The sequence below is a fragment of the Scyliorhinus canicula genome, chromosome 9 (genome assembly GCF_902713615.1).
Source record: "Scyliorhinus canicula chromosome 9, sScyCan1.1, whole genome shotgun sequence".
Taxonomy (NCBI): domain Eukaryota; kingdom Metazoa; phylum Chordata; class Chondrichthyes; order Carcharhiniformes; family Scyliorhinidae; genus Scyliorhinus; species Scyliorhinus canicula.
The window spans coordinates 163,629,279-163,654,712 of NC_052154.1; the positions used below are offsets into that span (position 1 = coordinate 163,629,279).

The 25,434-nt window shown below is 47.6% G+C and overlaps 1 protein-coding gene across 1 annotated transcript in view; it reads right to left on the minus strand.

The window, feature by feature from the left end:
- LOC119971858 (protein inscuteable homolog) overlaps positions 1-25,434 on the minus strand; it is a 442,888-nt gene that overhangs the window by 85,728 nt on the left and 331,726 nt on the right. Inside the window, exon 7 of the mRNA XM_038808087.1 lies at positions 10,821-10,992. Coding sequence (XP_038664015.1) covers positions 10,821-10,992 — 172 coding nt within the window. The remainder of the gene's footprint in view (positions 1-10,820; positions 10,993-25,434) is intronic.

Consider the following 25,434-nt stretch of genomic DNA (forward strand, 5'->3'; position numbering starts at 1 on the left):
AAAACAGGTATACCGTTTTGGATACTGTTGGGGGAGATGGCTCACCAGGGGAAGGCAGTAGTAGCCAGGCCCATGGCACCATGGCTGGCTCTGCTGCACAGAAGGGCGGGAAAAAGACTGGCAGGGCTATAGTCATAGGGGATTCAATCGTAAAATGAGTAGACAGGTGTTTTTGTGGTCGAAAACGTGACTCCCAAATGATATGTTGCCTCCTGGGTGCACCAGTCAGGGATGTCTCAGATCGGCTGCAGGACATACTGAAGGGGGAGAGTGAACCCTCTATGTCGTGGTGCATATAGGCACCAAATACATAGGTAAAAAACGGGATGAGGTCCTACAATCAGAATTTAAGGAGTTAGGAGATAAGTTAAAAAGTAGGACCTCAAAGGTAGTAATCTCAGGATTGCTACCAGTGCCACTAAACAGTCAGAGTAGAAATTTAAGAATGGTCAGAATGAATATGTGGCTTGAGAGATGGTGCAGGAGGGAGGGATTCAGATTTTCTGGGACATTAGAACCGGTTCTGGGGGCGGTGGGACCATTACAATGAAAAATGAAAATTGCTTTATTGTCACGAGTAGGCTTCAATGAAGTTACTGTGAAAAGCCCCTAGTCACCACATTTCGCCGCCTGTCCAGGGAGGCTGGTACGGGAATCAAACCGTGCTGCTGGCCTGCTTGGTCTGCTTTAAAAGCCAGCGATTTAGCTGAGTGAGCTAAACCAGCCTACAAATCGGATGGTCTACACCTGGACAGGACTGGAACCAATGTCCTCGGGGGTGCTTTTGCTAACACTGTTGGGGAGGTTTCAAACTAATGTGGCGGGGGATGGGAACCAAATTAGGAAGTTAAAGGTCAGTAAAGATGCAGCAGCTAAAGCCAGTAAGGTACTAGATAATAAACTCAATGTGAGGAGTCTGCACATCCTCCCCGTGTGTGCGTGGGTTTCCTCCGGGTGCTCCGGTTTCCTCCCACAGTCCAAAGATGTGCGGGTTAGGTGGATTGGCCATGCTAAATTGCCCGCAGTGTCCTAAAAAGTAAGGTTAAGGGGTGGGGGGGTTGTTGGGTTACGGGTATAGGGTGGATACGTGGGTTTGAGTAGGTGATCATGGCTCGGCACAACATCGAGGGCGGAAGGGCCTGTTCTGTGCTGTACTGTTCTATGTTCTATGTGACTAAGGGGGAAGAGTAGACAGGGAAGAGATGATGATCGCAAAGGGACTGGTGGTCTGAGGTGCATTTGTTTTAATGCGAGAAGTGTAGCAGGTAAGACAGATGAATTTAGGGCTTGGATTAGCACCTGGGAATATGATGTTATTGGTTTTACTGAGACTTGGTTGAGAGAAGGGCAAGACTGGCAACTAAATATCCCAGGGTATAGATGCTTCAGGAGGGATAGAGAGGGAGGTAAAAGGGGTGAAGGAGTTGCATTACTGGTCAGAGATGATATCGCAGCTGTGATTAAGGAGGGCACAATGGAGGATTCGAGCACTGGGGCAATATGGATAGAGATAAGAAATAGGAAGGGTGCAGTAACTTTATTGGAACTTCACTATTGGCTTCCCAAAAGCGAGCGTGAAGTAGAGGTACAAATATGTAGACAAATTATAGAACAATGTAGGAGCAATAGGGTGGTTGTGATAGGAGATTTTAACTTCCCCAACATTGAATGGGACTCATGTAGTGTTGGAGGCGGAGATGGGGCAGAATTTGTAAGGAGCATCCAGGAGAGCTTTTTAGAGCAGTATGTAGTCCAACTCGGGAAAGGGCCGTACTGGACCTGGTATTGGGGAATGATCCCGGCCAGGTGGTTAACGTTTCAGTCGGTGATTACTTTGGGAATAGCGATCACAATTCCGCAAGTTTTAGAATACTCATGGACAAAGACGAGAGTGGTCCTAAAGTAAGAGTACTAAATTGGGGAAAGGCCAAGTATAACAAAATTCGGCAGGAGCTAGGGAATGTAGATTGGGAGCAGCTGTTTAAGGGTAAATCCACGTTTGAAATGAGGGAGTCTTTTAAAGGAAAGGTTGAATGGAGTGCAGGACAGACATGTTCCTGTGAAAATGACAGATAGAAATGGCAAGATTAGGGAACCATGGATGATGGGTGGAATTGTGAGACTAGCTAATATGAAAAAGGAAGCATATATAAGATCGAGGCGACTCAAAACTGATGAAGCTTTGGAGGAATATCGGGAAAGTAGGAAAAATCTCAAACGCGCAATAAAGAGGGCTAAAAGGGGTCATGAAATATCTTTGGCTAACAGGGTTAGGACAATCCCAAAGCCTTTTATTCGTATATAAGGAGCAAGAGGGTAACTAGAGAAAGGATTGGCCCACTCAAAGATAAAAGAGGGAATTTATGCGTGGGGTCTGAGGAAATGAGTGAGATTCTTAATGAGTACTTTGCATTGGGATTCTCCAAGGAGAGGGACATGACGGATGTTGAGGCTAGGGATGGATGTTTAAATACTCTAGGTCATGACGGTATAAGGAAGGGGGAGGTTTTGGGTATTCTAAAAGGCTTTAAGGTGGTCAAGTCCACAGGACCGGGTGGGATCTATCCCAGGTTACTGAGGGAAGCGAGGGACGAAATAGCTGGGGCCTTAACAGATATCTTTGCAGCATCCTTGAGCATGGGTGAGGTCCCGGATGACTGGAGAATTGCTCATGTTGCCCCTTTGTTTAAGAAGGGTAGCAAGGATAATCCAGGGAATTATAGACCTGTGAGCTTGACGTCAGTGGTAGGCAAACTGTTGGAGAAGATACTGAGGGATAGGGTCTATTCACATTTGGAAGAAAATAGACTTATCAGTGATAAGCAGCATGGTTTTGTGCAGGGAAGGTCATGTCTTACAAACCTAATAGAATTCTTTGAGGAAGTGACAAAATTAATTGATGAGGGAAGGGCTGTTGATGTCGTATACATGGACTTCAGTAAAGCATTTGATAAAGTTTCCGATGGCAGGTTGTTGGAAAAAGTGAAGTCGTATGGGGTTCAGGGTGTACTAGCTAGATGGATAAAGAACTGGCTGGGCAACAGGAGACAGAGAGTAGTGGTGGAAGGGAGTGTCTCAAAATGGAGAAAGGTGACTAGTGGTGTTCCACAGGGATCCCTGCTCGGACCACTGTTGTTTGTGATATACATAAATGATCTGGACGAAGGTATAAGTGGTCTGATGAGCAAGTTTGCAGATGATACTAAAATTGGTGGAGTTGCAGATAGCGAGGAGGACTGTCAGATAATACAGCAAAATATAGATAGATTGGAGAGTTGGGCAGAGCAATTAGCAGATGGAGTTCAATCCAGGCAAATGCGAGATGATGCATTTTGGAAGATTTAACTCAAGAGCGGACTATATGGTCAATGGAAGGGTCTTGGGGAAAATTGATGTACAGAGAGATCTGGGAGTTCAGGTCCATTGTACCCTGAAGGTGGCAACGCAGGTCGATAGAGTGGTCAGGAAGGCATACAGCATGCTTGCCTTCATCGGGGTATTGCGTACAAGAGTCGGCAGGTCATGTTACAGTTGTATAGGACTTTGGTTAGGGACTTCCGGTGGCGGCGATGCCTGAGTGAGCTGCACATTCGCCGGGCTCTCACTTCGGCGGGGCTTAGCAGCTGATTCCCCGCGATAGCGGGACCACGGGGGCGGCAAAAAGGCTGCCGTGAAAGAAGAGGAGAGCGGGCTGCAGCGGATGGAATCGTGGGAGGCCAGCAGGTAGAGGAAGAAAGAGAGAGAGAGAGACGGAGGCAAGGAGGAAACTGACCTGAAGGGTAAGATGGCGGACCCATCGACCTTCCTTCCTCCAGGACAAGGAAAAAAGTTTGGAGTTGCTGAAGAGGGACAGCTTGGACCCACTTCAGATGCCCAGAAGGTAAAATTTAAGGAGCTGGGCGAAGGAAGGCGGCAGCGAAGGTGCTGAGGAGCGGGCTGCGGCACATGGAACAGCGGGAGTCCAGAAGGCAGAAGAAGAGGGAGAAAAAGGGACAGAGACAAGGACCTGAAGAAAATTACCTGGGACCTAAGATGGCGGACACACGGACCCCGGACTCAGCAATCCAGCAGGCGCTGGATAACATGCTCCAGGTAATGAAGTCCAGTTTTGAAGCGCTGAAGCGGGACAGCTTGGACCCACTCCAGAAGGCAGTGGATCAGTTGAACCAGAGGCTGGACGCCCAGGATGTTAAAGTTAAGGAGCTGGTATAGGCGGTGGAGGAGCAGGCGGATGCGCAAACGGTTGCAGCGCTAGACGTTGACGGCCTGAAAGAGCGGCAGAGAAGACTGCTGGACAGAGTGGAGGAGCTGGAGGACTTTGGTTAGGCCACATTTGGAATACTGCGTGCAGTTCTGGTCGCCACATTACCAGAAGAATGTGGATGCTTTAGAGAGGGTGCAGAGGAGGTTCACCAGGATTTTGCCTGTTATGGAGGGTGCTAGCTATGAAGAAAGGTTGAGTAGATTAGGATTGTTTTCATTGGAAAGACGAAGGTTGAAGGGGGACCTGATTGAGCTCTACAAAATTATGAGAGATTTGGACAGGGTGGATAGCAACAAGCTTTTTCCAAGAGTGGGAGTGTCAATTACAAGGGGTCATGATTTCAAGGTGAGAGGGGGAAAGTTTAAGGGAGATGTGCGTGGAAAGTTTTTTAAGCAGAGGGTGGTGGGTGCCTGGAACACTTTGCCAACGGAGGTGGTAGAGGCGGGCACGATAGCATCATTTAAGATGCATCTGGACAGATATATGAACGGGTGGGGAACAGAGAGAAGTAGATCATTGGAATATAGGCAACAGGTTTAGATAAAGGATCTGGATCGGCGCAGGCTGGGAGGGCCGAAGGGCCTGTTCCTGTGCTGTAATTTTCTTTGTTATTTGTTCATCTCTCTCATACAGGGTGAACACTTTCTCTGAAATTATGTGCACGGGTTACCGGCCGCGTCATGCCGGAATTGGATGGGACGCAGCCGGTAGATCCTGGAAGTGGTTGTTACACCTTATGAGATCTCATAGATCATAGAATTTACAATGCAGATTTTTTTTCTCATTGGATCTCGTGAGACCGTGACCTGGATACCGCCCCCAGACCCGCACAGTTAAGTAGGTTAAACTTCGCCGAATCGAACTGCCACCTGGCATCTATCGATCTTCCAGAGGAGACCCCAGCCAGGCATCGTTCAGCACTGGTCCCCACAAATCCCAGGCCACTATTACTCAGAAATCCACGACCTTCAGGGAACAGGGCATCCCGCCTGGCCTCTACCGCGTCCGGTAATCTGCCCAGGTCAGTATCACCGAATTATGGGGCTGGTCGTCTTGGTGACATGGCTGTGAGCTGAGTGGGGCTAACTGTGCAGAATTGGTTTCAGCGCTGCTCTCTCTCGTTAGTGGCGGGATTATCATTTGCAGTGTGACGCCCGTGGGGCCTCGTTAAGTGGAACCATTCTCTTTTCATAGCAATGAGGCCTTGCCGTGCTGAGCATCGGGAAATTAGTGGCAGTTCCTGTTCGCTACTACACACATAAACCTTTTGGTTACATCAGCCCATGGTCACTTATCTTATCAAGTAGCCTTTCATGTGGTACCTTATCGAACGCATTTTGGAAATCCAAGTATGTTACATCTACTGGATCCCCTTTAACTATCCTGCTCACTACCACCTCAAAATAATCTAATAAATTTGTCAGGCATGATTTCCCCTTCATGAAGCTATGCTGGATATGTTTGATTGTATTTCTAAATGATCTGCTATGAATGTTTTTGTGACACCACCTGTGTCACTTGTAATCTCTCTCCATTGCTGGTAATATTGCCTTGAATTACTTCACCCATTGTGTATTTAAAAGAGGTTTTGTGGAGGTCTGTCTGTGGCAGCCATTGTTTCAATATTTAGTACTTTGCGTTATAAAACCTCTTCCTTCAACAGTTATGAGTTTCAAGATTATAGGAAATGTCTCTTCATACTCCAAGAGTGATTTATAGGTTAGGAAAGTGGCCTTGCATTTTTAAGCGATTTGCTCAATCTCAGTTCAAAATGCAAAGGTTGCAGTCAGTTGAAAGTTGATAATCATATTTTCAAAAATAAAGGGGCATTGACTTGTGACAACACACTCAGCTGCCATATGCTAAGGTTGTTGGTTGTTTCAAGGAATATCACTTTATCGGCTACTGGCACGGAGATGAGTTAGAGCGCAATTTGCTGCTGCAATCAGAATAAAAACCTGCACAACCTGACTTCATATGGCTCTTAGAACAACTCTGGGTGATCTCTCGGAGGCCCTGGAATCTTAAGTTTACCTTCCTCAGGCAATACATGCTCCTCTTCATCGAATCTGAATTGAACAGCAAAAGTATGCAGACTGCACCAAGCTATGTTGATCCTTGATTTTTGAGGCATGTACTGCAGTTCTAGCAGGGGAGTATTGCCCTTACACTCGCTTGCCCCCTCCACCAGGGTTCTTGTTGCTGCAGGAGCCTGGTACAGCTTATCCAATGCCTTTATTCCTCTGATTCTTCCGAAAAGCCACCTTGGACATGGGTCTCCTCATGGGAGAGGTCAGCAATTGGAGAGTGGGTCAGAATGAAGGCATCATGGCAACTGCCAGCATGTCTGGTAGTCAAATGAAAGATCTTCTGGTTGGCACCGCAAACCATCTGAATGTTTGGTGAATGGAATTTCTTCCTGTTCACAAGTGTTAACAGACATTCGTTTGCACCTCCTGTGCAGTGTGTGTGTCATTGCTAGTCCGCTACATTCCGATGAATTCAGCGATGCACCAGATCTCCCTGGTTCTCCACCTCTGCTGCCAGAGTGTGAAGCTAAACTCAATGAGCTCTGCAACTCCACCAAGGAACACGTCCATGACGTATTAAGTGCCAGTTGTAACCATTCTTTTGCTCGTAGTACACAGAGCCCCTCTGGTACATGAATGGATCTGGTGCCAAAAAAATTCAACACAGTGATCACTGCCATGGCGGCAGATAGAGCTGATCTACGTTGCACAATGACTGCCTCGTATAAGCACAACTTATGAAAACAGAGTTCCTGTGAGGAGATGTTGAAAGGACCGGTGCTGCTTAGAGACGTGGTGTCGAGAGTAGAACCTGGTGGGATGATGCCTTATCCCATGTTCTCTAATTCTCCCTATCACCAAATACTGCTGTTTTTCCAGTTCTTCCATAGTGATGGTATAAAGAAGTATACAAGGGATGGGCCAAGCTTCCCAAACTTGGCAAGGGTATCAGGAGGATGCATGAAGATGCTAATTGTAACTCACCAACAGTTAATCCATGAAATTTAGACTTTTCTCTACTGATATCGCTTCAACCCTTCCCTCAGCTCTCTCTGTCCAAATCAATCCCTGCTCACAGGAATTTTCAAAACTCCTCAGTTTAAACATACTTTGTTGAGTTGTTTCTCATCTGTTCTGTATATCTGGGCAGGACGAATATATTTTTCGAAGTGCTCATTAGCCCTGGGGTCCCTTCAATTGTCGATAAATAAATATCAGTGATGTACCATGAATTGGACACGAGTCGAGATGAAGATCCAAACATTAGGCTTTAATCGACTAGTTGTGTGCCCGGCAGTCGACCTACAGAGAAAGGCCGACTGCCGGGTCCTACGGTTTATTATACCCCGCCTCGTAGGCGGGAGTACTTGCCTCCCGACCAATTGGTGAGCAGTCACATGACTAGTCTCAACCAACCAGCCGAGAGGCACATGACCGGCCTGAGCCAATGGGCAGCTGGTGTTCTGCACCAATGGCAGATAGGTACCGTAAACCTTCGAGTCATATCACCACAATCAGTAAATTATGCCATGCAGCCCACCCTCAACATCCACTTCAGGAATTTATTTAAAGATTCCAATTTCAGCAGCTCCGTAGACAGTCCTTTCTTTAAAAAAGATCCCTGAAACCAAGATTCTCAGGGTCACCACCCACATTCACCAGGAACTAGGAGTTCCAGCAGACTTCGGAAAAAGAAGCTGCAGTAAAAAGGGAACAGGTTCATGGAATTCCCCAGCCAGCGGGAAGTTCCCATGCTATAATTCAACTTCACATCCAAACCCAAGAGTGTAAGGGAGCAGAATTAAAACAGCTAAAATGACAAAGCTGCTGAAGTACTCAGTGTCATCAGTTGTGTCTAAATTAAGTCTAATTGCGAAAACATTCTGTTAGGAAGAGCTGGGGGCATGGGTGTGATATGAATCTCAGCCAGAATAACTTAGGAACCCAGAGCGTAATCCCGCACATGGTCAAAATACAGAGCGGGCGATGCGAGACCAGGATGTGGGCAAGTGCAGCCTCAAGTGAGCAAAATTGAGGATTGATAAAACGATTTTTCAGTTGGAATTCAGCAAAGTTTGGGAATTCTTCAAAATTTTCATAATTCTGAACTGCACTTTTAGATGGTGACTGAGGAAGCAGATGCACCTGGATTATGTGGGCATGATATATAAAAGTGCTGTGTCATTAAAACATGGAAGGCGGGTTTCTCTGTTGGCCGATGCCGAATTTGGGGCAGGCGGCGATTTGACGCTGAATCGTGATGCTCCACCTCCTCGAAAAGTGTCCTTGCGACACACGCCGCGCGTAGTTGCAATCCCATTCGCATCTCATTACTGGGTCCACCCACGATGCTCTGCCTCCAATGGGCCAAGTTCCTGACGGCGAGGTCCACGTTTGCTCTCAACGGTAGCAAACCTGGTGTGGTGGTTGCTGAGAGAGAGTGTGCGCGTACGGACAGTGTCCAGAACCGCCATACTTAGCTGACAATCGTGCCGCTGGCCAGGGGGCTTTTGCCAGGGCTGGGGGGAGCAGTGGGGGGTGGCCAGGAGCTGGGCTGTGGGGTCGGGGTGGACCGGTACGCAACACTATTACCGCAGCCGGCAAGGCAGCCATGCGGCTGTGCATGCCACTAACAGGCCGCTATAAACCTGGCACCCAGGGTCATAAAGGTGACCCCCCCCAGGACACCCACCTTTGGGCCCAGCCAATCTATCAGTTTTATGGGCGATCCAGCACAATCAGTGCCACCTTTCCAGCCGCGATCAGTGTGTGTATGGGGGGGGGGGGGTGTATAGTCTAAGCACGGCTGCAGCTTGTGAGCCCTGCAAGTGTCCATTATGGACCTGGCGATTCCCGTACTGTTTTTCTTGTGTTCTGCTGGGGTCCCAAGCAGCACCGGTGCCAGCCCCTCACCGGTAGCGGAATTGGTCCGGTTGTGGCGCCGATTTTTCTGATATGGAACTCCACGGATCCTCTGTTGGCGTCAGCACTTGGACTCAGGAACGGAGAATCCAGCCCTGGAATTCTGCACAACTCCACTGGGCGATTGGGACTCCTCTGAAAACAAGCACGTTTGCGCTTGTGAATGGATTTTGAAAGCTAGTAAAGAGATTGAGGAAATTTCTGTTTAGTGGAAAAAGAATTGAGAAAACGTGCAGTGTAATGCATTGACATGCAAATTGCCTCGATCTTTTCATCACTATAAATGGCACAGGAAAGGCATTACTACCAAAGGTCGCAAGAAATTATTTCATTTGACTAGGATTGAAATCGCCCTGTCCACAGTGGTGTCATCATCCAGTCACCATTCATGGTTATTTTGCACAATAGCTGCTCACTAACATATTCCACAATACTGTCAGCAAACATAAGATGGTGTTTATCTTTGTACTCTTGCCAAGTCACACTGTTAAATGTTCTAATGGTGCTTTAAATCAATGGTGCAAGCTGCATTGCTTGGAGCTAAGACAGCCTGTGAACAGATAACAAACTCCCACCTAAGGAATTTTATACGGCAGACCGACATTTATGAGACGAAATAGAGACAATTCACATAGTGTAAGGAGGTTCATTAAAACACCTTCTATTGGGCAGCACAGTGGCACAGTGGTTAGTACTGCTGCCTCACAGCGCTGCGGTCCCAGGTTCAATCCCGGCTCTGGGTCACTGTGCGTGTGGAGTTTGCACATTTTCCCCGTGTTTGCGTGGGTTTCATGCCCACAACTCAAAGATGTGCAGGGTAGGTGGATTGGCCATGCTAAATTGCCCCTTAATTGGAAAAACACCTTTAATGTTCAAAAAATTAATGAAGGCTTTATTATTTTATATATATATATATATGCACATATTGGAAACAGAATTCAATTGTATTCTTCACTAAGGTTTCTCACACAGCATGTGATATATTGTCAATGCAAAAGTCACCAATTTTACTCAATTAGCTTAATTTAGTTTTTATTCGTTCAGGGGATGTGGGCATCACCGGCTGGGCCAACAGGTGTTGCCCATCCCTAATTGACCTTCAACTGAATGGCTTGCTCAGCAAGAGTCAACCACATTGCTGTGGATCTGGAGTCACAAGTAGGCCAGACCAGGTAAGGATGGCAGATTTCCTTCCCAAAAGGAGATTAGTGAACCAGATGGGTTTTTACAACAATCGACAACGGTTTCGTGGTCATCTTAATTCCAGATGTTATTTTAGTCCATTGTTATGCTTACTAATCAGAGACAAACTGAAACACATTGAGGATTATGATGAAATCCAGATAAATGTTAAGATCCAGTGGATGCTTTGCGAAGAATGTATCTTTGACACTGAGACAAATTGCTTCCACTTTACTTTAAGTCCTCGATAATATTCAGAAAACCAGAAAAATAAAGCAGGGACCTCTGAGGACCAAATATCATCCCACTTCAGCTATATTGGAGACAAAATAGACAAATGAAATCCCTTAGACGCTGCTGAAAAGCACAGCATTTAACTTGCTGTTCCCAGATTAACTTCTCATTAGTAGAGATATACTCACTGATAAGTGCTGTTACTATGTCCTCCATATTCTCTAAGAAGCTGCTGAGATGCTGTGTGAAGGTGAGGTGTGGGGATGTAATCTGTGACACCACTGCTGCAGCTTCTGCCCGAGTGTCCTCAGAGTTTGTTTCATTCATGAGGAGATCAGCCAAGCACAGCACACCATCCACCTGAAAGAACATCATCGCAAAGAAATTTAAAAGGGAACATTTTAAGTCGTAATCAGTAATCCTCTTTTCGGCAGGGATTAGTATGTTGTTGTACAAACCCACACTCTAGTTTTCTTAACTTCTGAAAGAATATAGGGTGGAATTATCCAGCAGTTGGGATTCTCTGTTTCCGTCAGCAGCACACCCCCCCACCCATGATTTGCCGGCGGTGCGGGGTGTCTTCAATGGAAATTCAGGACAACGACCACCTCGTCCACATGGGCGGGTTTGCAGACTCAGTAGGCTGGATTCTCCGCTCCGCCACGCCACATTTCCATTTCACCCCGCTGGCGGGATGCTCCGTTACACCGGCCGGTCAATGGGGTTTCCCATTGTGGGGCAGCCACACACCGTCAGGAAGCCCCCGAGCTGCCGGCAAAACGGAGCATCCTGCCAGCGGAGAATCCAACCCAGACTGCAGAGGAAGATGGCTCAGCGTATCGGCATGCACAATCTGGGTCCCTGGACGGTGCTCAAGAATGTACTGATATGCATCCAGTAACAAGCCCCAGCGCTGAATCTGTGCAGGCGCAATTGGAGGGATTGCCTTGTCTTCGTGAAAGAGGCCCAGCAATGGCTTGCGATCAATGACGATAAAGAAATGGTGGTCATAGACATACTGATGAAATGTCTTCAACCCAAATACGACCACCAGACCATCTTTTTCGATTGGAGTGTACTTACGCTCAGCCACAGCCAGCTTCCGGGAGGCAAAGGCGATCGGACGCTTACAGCCATTGCTCATCCGGTGAGGCAGGATTACTCCAATCCCTTACAACGATGCATCACATGTGACGAACAATGGCTCTGAAGGATCGAAATGTGTTAACACCCCGAAGAGGACAGCCGCCGTTTCACTGTTTAAAATGCTTCATCCTGGGTCTTGCTCCACACCCAAGGCTGGTGCTTCTCGAGGAGCAAATGAAGGGGGACCAGAATGAATCTGCCACAATAATTGACCAATCCAGGAAAGAGTGAATCTCCGTGACATCTTGCGAGGCGGGGGCCAGTTGGATGGCTCTCACTTTTTCAGCGACCGGGTGCAGGCCATCTCGGTCCACCTGATACCCCAAGTAGACGACCTGTTCAATGTGAAACACACACTTCGTGCAGCACTGGCGAACCCCATACTGAGAAAAGCACTGCAACTCCACTTCAAGGTTCCACAAATGTTCCTGATCCGTGGTCCACGTCATCTAAGTAAACTGCAACGTGCGGCAATCCACGCAGAATGTTCTTCATTACGCGCTGAAAGACTACGCACGCTGAGGATATTCTGAACGGCAATCGGGTGTACTCATCGAGACCTTTGTGCGTATTAATCATGACATAGTTCCGTGAGGACCTATCAAGCTGCAGTTAAGCGTTGCTCATTTCATAATTCGTCTAATTTTGTAAATGTGCAGCCCACCAGCCAATGTAGTATAAAGACCCTCGATGTGGGGTAAAGGATAGCAGTCCAACCTCAAAGCCGGTTTCACCATGAATTTATAGCCCACGCAGATGTGGACTGTCTTATCTGGCTTCATGGCAGGGACCGCCGACGCCGCCATTCGGCGAAGCGCACAGTTCTAATGATGCCCAAACTCTCTAAGTGACAAAGTTTGGTGTCGACTTTCTCCATTAAGACGCAGGGAACTGGGCAGGCACGAAAATATCGGGGCTGGGCCTCAGGGTCCACCTAGATCTTGGCTACAACCCCTTTAATTATACCCAAACCAGGCTGGAAAACCTCATTGAACTTGCTCGGAACGTCACACAGACCGACAGATCTCACTTGGAGGATATGTTGCTAATCCAACTGCAGTTGATGTAACCAATCATGTCCCAAAAGACGAGGGCTGCTCCCTTGCATGACAAGGAGGGAAAGGTGTACTGATTGGCGCCCATAAACTACTGAAGTAAGCGTCATCCTCACAATATTCAGTCCCTCTCCAGTATACGTGGCCAAACGAGCTGCCGTGTCAGCCAAAGTCAAAGTGTGTGCACCCCGTTTAATAATATCAAAGGTGCCCTGCGCCACCACAGAAGGGCAACTCCTGTATCCAATTCCACCTGGAGCATATGACCATGTACCTGTATCGCAACTTGAATAGGGGCTAAACTGTCAAACTTTTACTGCATCTCAACCTCATCCTCTGCCTCTTCTGGGTCATCCAGATGAAACGTCCGGTCCCAGAGCTGACGCCTCAACCGGGGCGCCTGGAGGATTGGCCCTCCTGCTGCCTGCGATTATGCCTGGACATTGCACACGGGCCGGAATCTCCTTCAGCCAAGTCCGGGGATGCCCTATGTCTCAAAGGCTGGCCCTTCACCCAGAAACTGGAGTCACTGCGGTGGTCGCACCGGGTTGGGGGAGGACACCACGCGAGGGGCGACGCCCCAATACGTTCACTTCCATCCCTTGTATTTCTTCGACGCCACGGTACGCACTCTCTTGGGAGAAAGAGATCTGTAGCACCTGTTGAAAAGTCAGCGATGTTTCACCCCAAATTTATTTCTGTGTCTCCATATTATTTATACCGTAAATTAAACGATTGCAGAGCATATCAGGGGCTGGTTTAGCTCACTGAGTTAAATCGCTGGCTTTTAAAGCACGGTTCGATTCCCGTACCAGCCTCCCCGGACAGGCGCCGGAATGTGGCGACTAGGGGCTTTTCACAGTAACTTCATTGAAGCCTACTCGTGACAATAAGCGATTTTCATTTTCATTTTCATTTTCAAGTGGATCCATACTCACAAAACCCGGCTATATTCCGGAGCTGGCAATAGGAACTCGGTGACGGACTCACTGGGGGACCTCTCCACAATTAAAACATTACCTTTGAAGGATCACTGACAGGGTCGGGTTGAAATAGTGTGTCACATGTGCCACAAGTTGGTCGAACGAGTGTGTATCTGGCGCCGCCGGGTACGTAAGACTCCGACACAGGCCGTCAACGGTATGACCGTCTGGCGCTCATTCGCCGTGATGTTGTTAGCCCAGAAGAAGTAACGCATCCTTTCTGTGTACTGGTTCCAGTCTCCCGTCAACGAGTAAGGTTAAAGAACTTTGGTTTATTTGCAGTTAAGATATATACAACTCCAGGTAGACCCCTACTGGGAATCTCCAAGGTGCCTTACTGGCCAACCTTTTATACAAAGCTGAATAGTGTTCCCCCCTGTCTCTGCCCGAGGTTGTGCGGTCCGGTAAGGAGAGAAAGCTGAGGGGTGTGAGCCTTTCTATTGACATTTCTGGTGAGGAGGGAATGGCACCATTTGTGGAGGATCACTGAGGCATGGCTGTGAGGGGGACATAGGAAACGGGATTCTCTCAGCCCGGGGCCGTGCCGGAGAATCCCCACGACTGGCGCGAATCGCGCCATGCCGCCCCGACGCTGGCACGCAATTCTCCGCAGAGCAGAGAATCGACACCATTTACACCGGTGTGGTTGGCACGGCGCCAATCGGGGGCCGCTCTGCGCGGCCACCCCACCGATTCTCGGCCTGGGACGGGCCAAGCAGCCATCGTAAAAAGCCGAGTCCGACCGGCGCCGTCCACAACTGCTCTCAGCCGGCGGGAACTCGGCATTCAAGGGTCAGGGGGTGGCCTGTGGGGTGGGGGGGGGGGGGGGGGTCCGACCCCGGAGGAGTCTCTGATGTAGTCTAGCCTGCAGGTGGGACCCACTGATCGACGGGCCGGCCTCTCTGGCTGGGGGCCTCCTTTCTTCCGCGTCGGCGCCTGTAGCCCTGCGCCATGTTCCGTCAGGGCCGGGGCGTTGAAGGGAGCCACTGCGCATGCGCGCATTGACGCCGGTGCCACTGCGCATGCGCAGATCCCGCGGCGCCCAGTTCATGCTGGGATTGGCAGCTGGAGCGGCGTGAACCGCTCCAGTGCCGTGCTGGCCCCCGGTTGGGGCCAGAATTGCTGATCCTGAGACTGTGTTGACGCCGTCAAGAAATGCGACGACGTTTCCAATGGCGTCAACACTTAGCCTCAGGATCACAGAATCCCGCCCAGGGTGAGAGCACACAGAGTGTTGGTTGTACAGATGCAGATGTCAGGTGGTAGAGAGAGGGGAAAGAGTAAAGCTTAGGTGAAGGGCAGCACGGTAGCATTGTGGATAGCACAATGGCTTCACAGCTCCAGGGTCCCAGGTTCGATTCCCGGCTTGGGTCACTGTCTGTGTGCAGTCTGCACGTTCTCCCCGTGTGTGCGTGGGTTTCCTCCGGGTGCTCCGGTTTCCTCCCACAGTCCAAAGATGTGCAGGTTAGGTGGATTGGCCATGATAAATTGCCCTTAGTGTCCAAAATTGCCCTTCGTGTTGGGTGGGGTTACTATGTTATGGGGATAGCGTGGAGGTGTTGACCTTGGGTAGGGTGCTCGTTCCAGGAGCCGGTGCAGACCCGATGGGCCGAATGGCCTCCTTCTGCACTGTAAATTCTATGAAATTCTATGAATACTACGAAAGTCAGAGTTTAGGGCTTGCCACCTGAAATACTATATCACTCACCCATCCCACTCTTCTGAGGCCCTGGATCCTCTTAGTACACTGTCTCCAGGTTAGAAGGTCTACATTTCTGCTGCTTCCTTCCTTGGCTACTTCCACCTATGCCTGTTGGCTTGAAAGGTTGTCTTCTGCCTCCTGTCCAAGCAGCATCTCATTTAAACCCTTCCGATCCCTCAGTAATGACAGACTTGAGGGAGTAGTCTCTCTAGGTCTTCTCTCCATTGACGGTTGCAGCAGCTTCAAAATCTATGTGCAGTTGAAGCCTTTCGGACCCATGTTGGGATCCTTAGAATGAGAAAATCTTTCTTTGGTAGGCCTGATAGGTCATCCCACTCACTTTCTCTGATTAATTGAAATTGAGCACAGGTGGTCCAAATGGGGCTTAACCAAGGATACTTTATGTGAGAATGAGTGGGTGGGGAGCTACAAAGAGGCATCATAGACCTTTGATACTGATGTTGACCTGTGCCAGCATGATCAACCTCGGCCGGGATTCTCCCCTATCCGGTGGGGCGGGGGGTCCTGGCGTGATGGAGTGGCGTGAACCACTCCGGCGTCGGGCCGCCCCAAAGGAGCGGACGTCTCCACACCTTTAGGAGCCAAGCCCTAACATTGTGGGGCTAGACCGGCGCCGGAGTGGTTGGCGCTCCGCCGGCTGGCGTGGAAGGCCTTTGGCGCCACGCCAGCCGGGGCCGAAGGGACTTCGCCGGCCGGCAGAAGTCCGTGCATGCGCCGGAGCGTCAGCGGCTGCTGACGTCATCCCCGCGCATGCGCAGGGGAGGGGGTCACTTCCGCCTCCACCATGGTGAAGACTATGGCGTAGGCGGAAGGAAAAGAGTGCCCCCACAGCACAGGCCTGCCCGCCGATCGGTGGGCCCCGATCGCAGGCCAGGCCACCGTGGGGACACCCCCCGGGGTCAGATTGCCCCACGCTCCCCCCAGGACCCCGGAGCCCGCCCGCGCCTCCTGCTCCCGCCGGTAAGGTAGGTGGTTTGATCCACGGCAGCGGGATAAGAATGACAGCGGCGGGACTTTGGCCCATCGTGGGCCGGAGAATCACCGGGGGGGGGGGGGGGCACGCCGACCGGCGCGGAGCAATTCAAGCCTCCACCGAATCTCCGGTGCCGGGGAATTCGGGACACTGCGGGGGCGGGATTGACACCGGCCCCCGGCGATTCTCCGACCTAGTGGGGGGTCGGAGAATCCCGCCCCTCATTCCTGTTTTGGTCTTGCTGTTGTTGATACCTCAGTGGGTCCTCTTTATCCATATAGGCTCTATGTCAGCCACTTCCTGTGTATTGTTTCTTTCCCAGAATCTATTCCAAGAATAGATCATCAATGCGAAGGATGGTAATTGCAGCTTCTGTTGAAAATTTCTGACTCATAGTTTTGACCATAGTTGGCTCAAATACACCAGCTTGCTTGTTATCCTTTGGTTTTCCATTTATTAAATCAGGACCAATCCATATGAGATGTTTTGCGTTCTGGGTTTACTTGAGCTTCGTTGATTCACTTGCATCTCCTTCTGTGACTTTTAATGCTACGAACAGCTTTTCATTGATATGCTCATTCATCAGGTCTATCCAATGACATCTAGCTGCTTTTTACTTACATTTGCAATCAATATGTTGATCTCATAGCTTAATGCCCATGTTCATTATTGTTATGGTTAGCTCTGTATTAATAATGTAGGAAAACACCAAATTACATCTGGAAATATTGAACTTTAAATAGAATCGGAGAGTTTTTTAAAAATGGACATGCAGCCAAAGATGCCTGAGGGTGTAAAGTCAATCACTGTCTGAGTTGCTGGTGGGTGATACTCTCAACAGACAATGGAACCTCACCCCCAGTTTAAACTAATTGCCATTTCTGTTGGAGACAATTGGACATAATGGGAGATGAGTATCATCTCCTCAAGAGATATCTTGTGTGTAATGTCCAGACGGATTTGTGGATTCTGCCTTCCAGCGATCTAAAAAGCATAATGAAAAGCTGCCCCAAGGGTGGATGTACATGTGAACTATTGCTGCGGTGTCAGAATGTGTGTGGCAGCAAAGGAGCCAGCCAGCAAGCAAAGGATTTTGCAGGTATCTGTCTATGTCTCTCTCTCTGATTGTTTAAGTCAGGAAAGATTACAGCTGCAAATGAAACAGGGAAACTTCTCTGCTGAACTGTAGAACACCCAGAACCTCGAAACCGACTGTTCGCTGGCTGAAGTCAGCTCTACTGGAATCTCTTATCACAACGGCCGCAATGCTCAAACATCTGCTCTTCCACTGTTTCATATACCTGTTCTTTAACTTACTTATTTACTTCTAATGTCCATCTAATGGCAAATGGTGAGTTCAGAAGTGGTGCGCCCTTCTTAAAGGGCACCCATCTCAATTCAAAGTGTAAGTAGCCAGACAGAATCAGTCCTCTGGAGGAACAGTCTATCAGAGCAGTGACTAAACAGTTTGGCCTGGTAAGGAGATGCCCCCCCCCCCCCCCCCCCCCCCCCCCAGTTCACTAACACCTCTCTGGAGGTCATGCCAGATGCAGTGCGAGCCAGGAGGAACATTTTGTTTTCCGAGACCAGCTGGAAGAGGCAGTCACAGAAAGTCAGCTTCCACAGCATAGCTACCAGCACTTGGGTTCAATGCAGAAAGAGCTTTTCTGTCAAGATGAGTATGCAGCAAAGTCAAGATGTTGGGCATGTGCACCAAACAAAGATGGCCACCTTTCATACAATCTGGAGAGTGCCATTCAGCCCATCAAATCTGCGCCAATCCTCAGAAAGAGCATTCTACCCACGTCCAATCCTCTATCCACCCCGTCCTATGAGTATGCAAACTCCACGTAGTCACCCAAGGCCAGAATTGGACCCGGATCCCTGGCGCTGTGAGGCAGCAGTGCTGAGCACTGTGCCACAGTACTGCCCTGAGGCACCTTTGACCATAAGGCCCCAAGACAGGCAGTGATTATGTACCCCAAGGAGATCATTGCCAAACTTCACATGCAGCGAATGAACAAAGCAATATGATCTTAGGAGGATGTTAAACCAAGCCTTGGACAAATAGAATGATAGTGGATCAGCATGGACAAATGGGAAGGTTTAATGTAGTTGACTTTTCTATCTTCACATTGCTGAGGAAATGAGCATACATCACCAAAAGAAGGAGTCATTTAAGAGGATGCATTGGCTCTGGCAATTTCGATGTTCACGGGGAAGAGACCCAAGATATTGGCCAGGTGGCTACAATGCAGGCAGTTGGCCATGCAGGAGAGGGAGTGATAATTTATCGAATGATCCATGGAAGCACTTTGGAGCAGCTTTAAGTCTAAGTCATATCCAATAGATACCATTTGATGTGCTAAAAAATGGCTGCTGAAGCTTCGGCTGAGATAAAAGAAAGCGAGTAACTGATGTCTTCCCTCCTACACAGTAGATTCTAGAGGATAAGCAGCAACCAAGTGTGAAGGCCACAGTTGCCTGTGAGGATGACATGCCCACTGAGAAATGAGTGACATAGGTATTAAGCGCCGCAGCCCCACCCCCACCCGCTGCGCAAGCACACACACTTCAGCATCATGTCACATGTGAGTAGGAGAAGGTGTTGGGGAAAGAAGCAGCTGCGGGAAGTCCCCATCAGATGGAGTAAAGCTCCAGCCCGCAATGCAGAACCTCAGGGACCACATACAAAATGGCCGCTTGTGAGGTGCATCGTCATCTGACAGAGTTGTCTGAGGCGGTCCAATCCCTTATGATGTAAACGGAGGAGTCCATTAATGACACTGGCAACACAATGTAAGAAAGGACATTAGAAGTAAGAGCAGGAGCAGAAGCAGGCCATCTAGTCTTTTGAGCAAGAGTACATCAGTGCAGGAAGTGAGGTAAGGCCTCGGCGGGGTGTTCCTCACCGAGGCCAAAACAAAAAACAGAGTCCCGTTTTGTAGGTACCAATAAACATCCCGCTATATGTGCCCAAAGCGGGACTCTGTTTTCTTGGGCATGAAATCGCGCCCTTGATCTCTGGCCTCAACTCCGCTTTTCCACCTGCCTCTGATAATGCTTTGGCTCACTTGTAGGTCAAAAATCTGTCTAACTCAACCGTCAACATATTTAATAACCCAGCCTGCATGTTCTCTGGGGTGGGAAGTTCAGAAGATTAATCACCCTCTGAGAATTCCCCCTCAACTCCACCTTAAATGGGAGACCTCTTATTCTGAAACTCTTTCAATAAGATCACCTCTCATTCTTCTGAACCCCAATTAGCATAGGCCCAACTTGCTCAACCTTTCCTCAAAAGGCAACCCATTCATCCCAGGAATCAACTTAGTGAACCTTCTTTGAATTGCCTCTAATCTAATGCAAGTATATCCTTCCTTAAATAAGAGAACAAAACTGCAGGCAGTATTCTAGGTGTAGTCTCAACAACATCTTGTAGCAAGACTTCCCTATTTTTATACTCCATGCTTTACAATAAAAGCCAACATTCAATATGCCTTCCCAATTACTTGCTGCACCTACATACTAACATTTTGTGATTTGCATAAGAGGACACCCTCTGTACCTGAACATTTACAACAACTCTACATTGAAATAATATTCTGCTTTCCTATTCTTCACGCCAAAGTGGATAACCTCACATTTCCCACATTATATTCCATTGCCTAACTTTTACCCATTCACTTAACCTACCTATGTTCCTCGGCAGGTACTTTGTGTCCTCCTCACAACTTGCTTTTCCACTTTTCTTTGTGTCATCAAATTTGGTTACAATGCACCATCATTTCATCCTAGTCATTAACATAGATTGTGAATAGGTTGAGGCCCCAGCACAGACTCTCGTCTCACTCCACTAGTTACAGTTTGTCAAAGTAACCCATTTGACCCATTTATCTCAATTTTCTGATTTTACCACAAATATTCACACCATTTCAATTTGGTACCTTGCTTAACTTCCTGAGTTAGCTAAAGATGGTGAATCCTTCACATAGAGTCTTTCTAAATGGACTATATCTTGGTTGAAAGTTATGAAATATCTCTTTAAATGTGCGCCTTTGGAAATTCATGTAGAGGTACTTCATCTTGGGAACTGGAACATTGCAGTGCAAATTTGCTCACGCCCCGTGACCATAAATCCATAGGATCCCTACAGTGCAGAAGAAGACCACGCAGCCCATCGAGTCTGCACCGACTCTCCAAAGGAGCACTCTACCTGGGCCCACACCCCCACCCTATCACGGTACATTGATCCTGGCCAATCCACCTAACCTGCACATCTTTGGACTGTGGGAGGAAACCGGAGCACGTGGAGGAAACCCACACAGACATGGAGAGAATGTGCAAACTCCACACGGACAGTCACCTTAGGCCGGAGTAGAACCCGGGTTCATTACGCTTTGAGGCAGCATTGTGCCACCGTGCAACCCTAATGCACCTCTGCCAACTTCTCAAAATTCAGCCATTTGTCCCAGCATGGAGAGCAATTAAAATATCATTCTCCAACCAATAAAAACCTATTTTTATGGAAAACCAATATCAGGTTTGAAGAAAGGAACCAAAAATATACATTAAAGATACTCAAATCAGGCCATAGTTAACACAGAACAGCACCAGCACCAGCCTGGGTTTACACCAGGACCTGCCACTCAGGCAGCTTTCTTCCAATTCGTATTCATTTGCAACACTGAATCAAATAATATTGCCAATTTCTTTTTCCTCTAGGAAATATCTTTTTGATCATCTGTTTGCAATATGTGTGCGTCAGCTCTAACTCAAGTTGGTAGCATTCTGGTCTTGGAGTCAGAATGTTTCAGGTTCAAGTGCCACTCCAAAGCCTGAACGTGAAATCTAACCTCACCCACTGGTGCTGAGGGAATGGTGCAGTGTCAAAGGTGCTGTTAACTGCCTGCCCTCTCAGGTGGCTTGAAAAGATCACATGACACTAGTTGAAGAGGAGGTGAAGTGTCCTGGCCAGCATTTATTCTCAAAAAATGTCGCAAAAACTACCATGATCTTGTCGCCGTTTGTGGGAGCTTGCGGTGAACAAATTGGCTTTCTTTCCTGTTTCCCAAATTACAACAGTGACTACACCTCAAAAAGCACTTCATTGGGCTGTAAAGTGCTATGGGATAGCTGGTTGTCTCGAAAGGCGCTATTCAAATGCAGGTCTTTCTTCATGCATATGCGCGTGTATAAATATGAATGAGGAAACAAATGCAAATGTAAAATTAAATCAATTATTGAAATATGGATCTTTGGGGACCTAGAGAGTGCCTAATAAAGTTGCCCAGGCACTCTCTTACCTACTGAAGGAACTTAATAGCAACTTTATCCTCATATTCTCAAGGATATATGACTATAACAATCAGGCACCATTTCAAACCTGCAATCTATGATTAAACCTTCTTGAAAGATTTATGGTGATTTGATCAGAAATGTGCAGACCGCCCTATAGTATTTCAAGCAATACTATAGGAGTAAGTAGCTGAGGTAGACTTACACACAGCGAGCTGCATATTCCGGTCCGGACAGCAGTCCCGGGGCCAGAAATTCCTGCCCAAAGTCAACGGACCTTTCAGTGGTTCATCAATTTTGTTTTAAGGGGAAATTTAGCGTGGCTAATCCACCTACCCTGCACATCTTTGGGTTGTGGGGGTGAGACCCACGCAGGCACGGGGAGAATGTGCAAACTCCACGTGGACAGTGACCCAAGGTTGGGATCGAACCCGGGTGCTAACCATTCCTCCACCGTGCCACCCCACAATGGTCCATCAAATAGTCCGTACTGCCCCCGACGATTTCCGTGGCAGCAAAGACTGGATAATCTACCCCATCATATTTATCAACTAATGCTTCATAAGCTTTGAATTCACAATTGACAAAAAAATACACCCAGAGAAAGATGAAATGGTACACACAACCTCTTGATCATGTACCTCACTATTGCAGCAACAGAGGCATGTTGAAAGAAAAGAATGCAAATTGAACTCTGTCTACAATGTCCTCACTGTTGATTTGAGGAGAACATGGGAACCTATCTGCTCACAGAAAGGTCCCACAAACAGCATTGAGGATAATAACTTAATTTGTTTCAATATTTTTGGTTAAGTGGTGAATGTTGACTAGGAGGCTGAGAGAAATCGCTACTCTTTTTCACATTGATTTGTTTTACATCCACATGAACTGAAAGGATCTTCAACAGTGCAGCAGCTCCTCAGAGACATACTTAGCCTAAACCATGTGCTCAATCCTCTGACCAAGAGGCAAGAGAGCTGGCAACACATACAATGGAACACAAAACAAGGACGCACACAGTTAATTCATCAGACAGCTACATAGAAATGAATCCCTATCTTCGTAATACTTGAAGAAGCTACAATTATATGGGGTGGGGAATTCAGGTTTACCATGTAAACAAATTAATAAAAAAATGGCCAATCCGCAACTGTTCAACAATGAAATACCAAAGAGTCCATCAATTAAAAATAAATGTCCATGTTAAAAAATAGTTCATAAAAACACGCTTATAAATGATATTCCAGGTAATCTGACCTATAACTAAATTGTAAAATGACAGAACGTTTAATTACCAGTTCACTGGAGAATTGTATAAAATGAAACCATTTCATCCAAGCAAATGGCATCTCATGTCTGGAGTGTATATTAGAAAATATGATTTTCCATAACAGAGTTCCAGTTCCAGGCGATTTCGCAACATATTAATGAAGAGCTCTGAGCAAATTTCACAATCGATCATGTCATTACCAGAAAGCTTTACAGATAAAAGTGACCGACAGCCTTGTCTCTTTCTCCTCCACAAATTTTTTGGTTAGCAAAATAAGGCTCAATCACTTTGACAGAGAATACTTTAATTTAATACCAGGTAATAATCTGTAGCAAAGTCCAGGGCAGTAACTCATTCAAGCATTTTCAATGGTGCCACAAATTCTTGAATGGTTTATGAACGTCATCCGAACAATAAGCTTGAATCACCGGTCCAGGATTGTTTAACCACACAAAACATTTATTTTCAGTCAAGCAATGAGCTCAGCAAACCTGTTGGAGGGAGAATAGAAATGACAGTAAATGGGGTCATGTGATGTGAGTGCGGGAGCGGCTGCTGTTCCGCGAGCTCTGGCGCTACTCATCTTTTAATCCTTTTTTTATACTGATGCACATCCCATAATTATTTGTTACTGGTGTACATGTCTTGTACTATATCCCTGGAAGACCTTACCTAGATTTTGGCAATGAGGAGCCAAGTTAAGTTAAAAGATCCTCCTTTGATTGAGGCGGTCAGAGGCAGCCGGAATTTGCAGCTTGCAGTAACAGTTTTGCTGGTGAGAAGGCCGATGCTTCAGTGTTGCTGCCGGCATCGAGGTGATGGTTGCCATTGTGAATGATGTTGTGGACAATGGCCTTGGTTCCCAGGTGCAGGATGTTGCTGCTTACTTTGAAATGATTTTGTTATTTTGGGTTTATGGAATCCATGTTTATCTTTATAATACCAGCATGAGACCCACGGGGATGATTCAATTGATCTCCCCGTGAGGCTTGCGGAATATAAGCTTCCCCGCTGAGAGGCAGAGGCCTAGCAGCTGGGGCCCATGAATCTAGTGTTTCAAAGCCGGCCTGGATAGGGACCAGCATGATTGATAGTCCCAGCTGGGACCTATGTGCTGTAGGCCTTACTTTTTTCTCCCAAATAAATCTACATTTATATCACCGGCTCGGGATTCCTGAAGTTTTTAAAATCTCCTTTGAAAGTCTGGACAGATCAGGTATCATAGAGAGGGCAGGGTTCATTGAAACTCTTCTTTGTGGTTGGTGTCTCTGGAGTAGGGGGAAATGTGTTCTGGCTCACGCCTGAGTGTTGTTGCTTAATCCTTGATTGGGTTGGCTTCTTCAATGTTCTCTTGGCTGCATGGCAGTGGTCACTTGATCGGGTAGGTTAGGTCAGGAGTAACTGTTTACCTGGGTCACATGCAGGGTCTGTTGGGTGGTGGAGTGGGTTAATCCTCCCCGGGTTGTCCCCTTTTGGGGGCTCCTGGTCTTCTCTCCCTCTCGAGATAGCATTCCACTGGGGAGGTAGTAGCCTGTTGGCTGAAGGGCTTGAGAGAAAGTCTGAGTGCTGTGGATCGGCATTGGGGTCCTCCTTCGGTTCTAGGGTAGGCTTAGTGGTGGAGATAGACACCCTCCTCCAAGTGATCTTACATAGTGACTTCCAGATTTACCTCCATTTTAAAGCCGGTGCTCCCTTGGGGAGACAGTGTTCTGTCTCTGGCGAAGCAACGCTGTTTTGCCTCTGGTATTCTTTTTGCGATGGTGTACGGTACTGGACCCTGTCTGACATTCCTCAGCTAATCCTGGTGTTCCTCTCTTTTTGGGGTTTCTTTTCGTTACTTGGGTAGTTAGCGTGCTGATGCAGGCCCCAATTTGGTACATTGTGTCTCAGGGGTTTCCTTTACCATATCGAGAGTGGTTAATCGTATCCCTCCCGAGACGTCCAGTTGCTGGGTGTCTTGATGATTCTTCTCTAACATACAAAGTGGCAAAGATTAGTGGGAGACTAGAGGACTGGGAAATCTTTAGGGGACAACAGAAAGGTACTATAAAACTATAAAGAAGAGTAAGATAGATTATGAGAGTAAACTTGCTCAGAATATAAAAACAGACAGTAAAAGTTTCTACAAATATATAAAACAAAAAAGAGTGGCTAAGGTAAATATTGGTCCTTTCGAGAATGAGAAGGGAAATTTAATAATGGGAGATGAGGAAATGGCTGAGGAATGGAACAGGTTTGTTGGGTCGGTCTTCACAGTGGAAGATACAAATAACATGCCAGTGACTGATAGAAATGAGGCTATAGGGCAGCACGGTTGCGCAGTGGGTTAGCCCTGTTGCCTCACTGCGCCAGGGTCC